The sequence below is a fragment of the Morone saxatilis genome, unplaced genomic scaffold, assembly GCF_004916995.1.
Source record: "Morone saxatilis isolate NCDOM2014 unplaced genomic scaffold, NCSU_SB_2.0 Contig22, whole genome shotgun sequence".
Lineage (NCBI taxonomy): Eukaryota > Metazoa > Chordata > Actinopteri > Moronidae > Morone > Morone saxatilis.
In genome coordinates this window covers 7,931,513-7,932,742 of record NW_023339785.1, presented here as the reverse complement: position 1 = coordinate 7,932,742, position 1,230 = coordinate 7,931,513, and the positions used below count along the sequence as shown (strand labels likewise).

Sequence of the window (1,230 nt, the reverse complement as noted above, 5' to 3'; positions counted from 1 at the left end):
CTTCAATACACACATACACACATACAGTCTGTGATTTATTTTGATCCAATAATATTAACGCTTTACACCTGATTAAATTAAATATTGAATTAAAATGTTTTATTTAAACAACACAACACGTGAATGTATTGTCAGTTTGATGTATAACATCAGTTTTCCTCCCTATTCACTCATTACCTTTATAATGTATAACAAACACTGCTCTCCTAGTACAGACCCCTAGTGAAGCCTAACTATAACAATGATTATGTGATATTTTATTGCTAGAGAGATTTGCTTTCCCTCCTCCAGCGTCCGCTTCTTTAATATTCATGGCCATGGAATGTAGTAGTTTATGTAGAGATATATAAATCATTCAGCTGTGTGTATATAGGCTCAGTCATAAGTGTGTGTGTGTGTGTGTGTGTGTGTGTGCGTGCACTGCTGTCCTCTCTACCTGTTTGATGGTGAAGTCGTTGATCAGGTGGTGGTTGTGTTCGTTGAGGCTGCAGTGCAGAGAGACGCAGTCGGAGTGGAATAGCAGGTCCTGAGGAGAAATACAGAAAAAGGTGCCAAAGATAAATCCCAATCTTTTTTTTATACAGCTGCTCACCACCTCTGCATGGGCTTCACGGTAGATTCACACTGAGATGAAAACTGCACTTATTGATTTTCCACCGAATCACATTTCAGATCGTTGTGCATTTTTGTTAGTCAGTAACTGGTATATCTTTACAACAAATACAAGTGTTAAAGTACATTTCTGTTTCTTATTACTAACATTATCACAGTTACTGTCAGTGAGCACAAGAGGGCGTCACTCCTTTGCCACATGCAGAAGGCACAGCAGCATCACGGTGAATACACATTTGTTACGGTGGATGGTGGAGAAGGCAGCGCTTTGTCAGCAAATAGAAGAGGAGACGATGGATTTTTCCCAGTAAAAAGAGGATTAGGTCTGAGTTGGTTTAAATTCCATGCTAGGGCTGTGTTTCTATTGGCTAAAATCCTAATGGTAGTCTAGTGGAAATGGTGCTTTTGTGACAGTCATATCTATCGCTGTCATGGGAGAAAAACTTGCTGATACAGATGCAGAGCAACTTAATGAAAACTGTCGGTATTCCCCCCTGAAACCAGTCAGTGTCAGCAGCAACAATAACAACTGATCTTTGTAACACACAGTACACTGTTGTCCATATTGATGTGCTTCATGGTAAAGTAACAGGTGTAACAATATCAACAAAACAATGC

At 39.4% G+C, this 1,230-nt stretch overlaps 1 protein-coding gene across 1 annotated transcript in view; it reads right to left on the bottom strand.

Annotated features, from left to right (window-relative positions):
- The window catches only part of LOC118333947 (C-terminal-binding protein 1-like), a 19,785-nt gene that overhangs the window by 5,952 nt on the left and 12,603 nt on the right, over positions 1-1,230 (bottom strand). Inside the window, exon 4 of the mRNA XM_035669768.1 lies at positions 420-526. Coding sequence (XP_035525661.1) covers positions 420-526 — 107 coding nt within the window. The remainder of the gene's footprint in view (positions 1-419; positions 527-1,230) is intronic.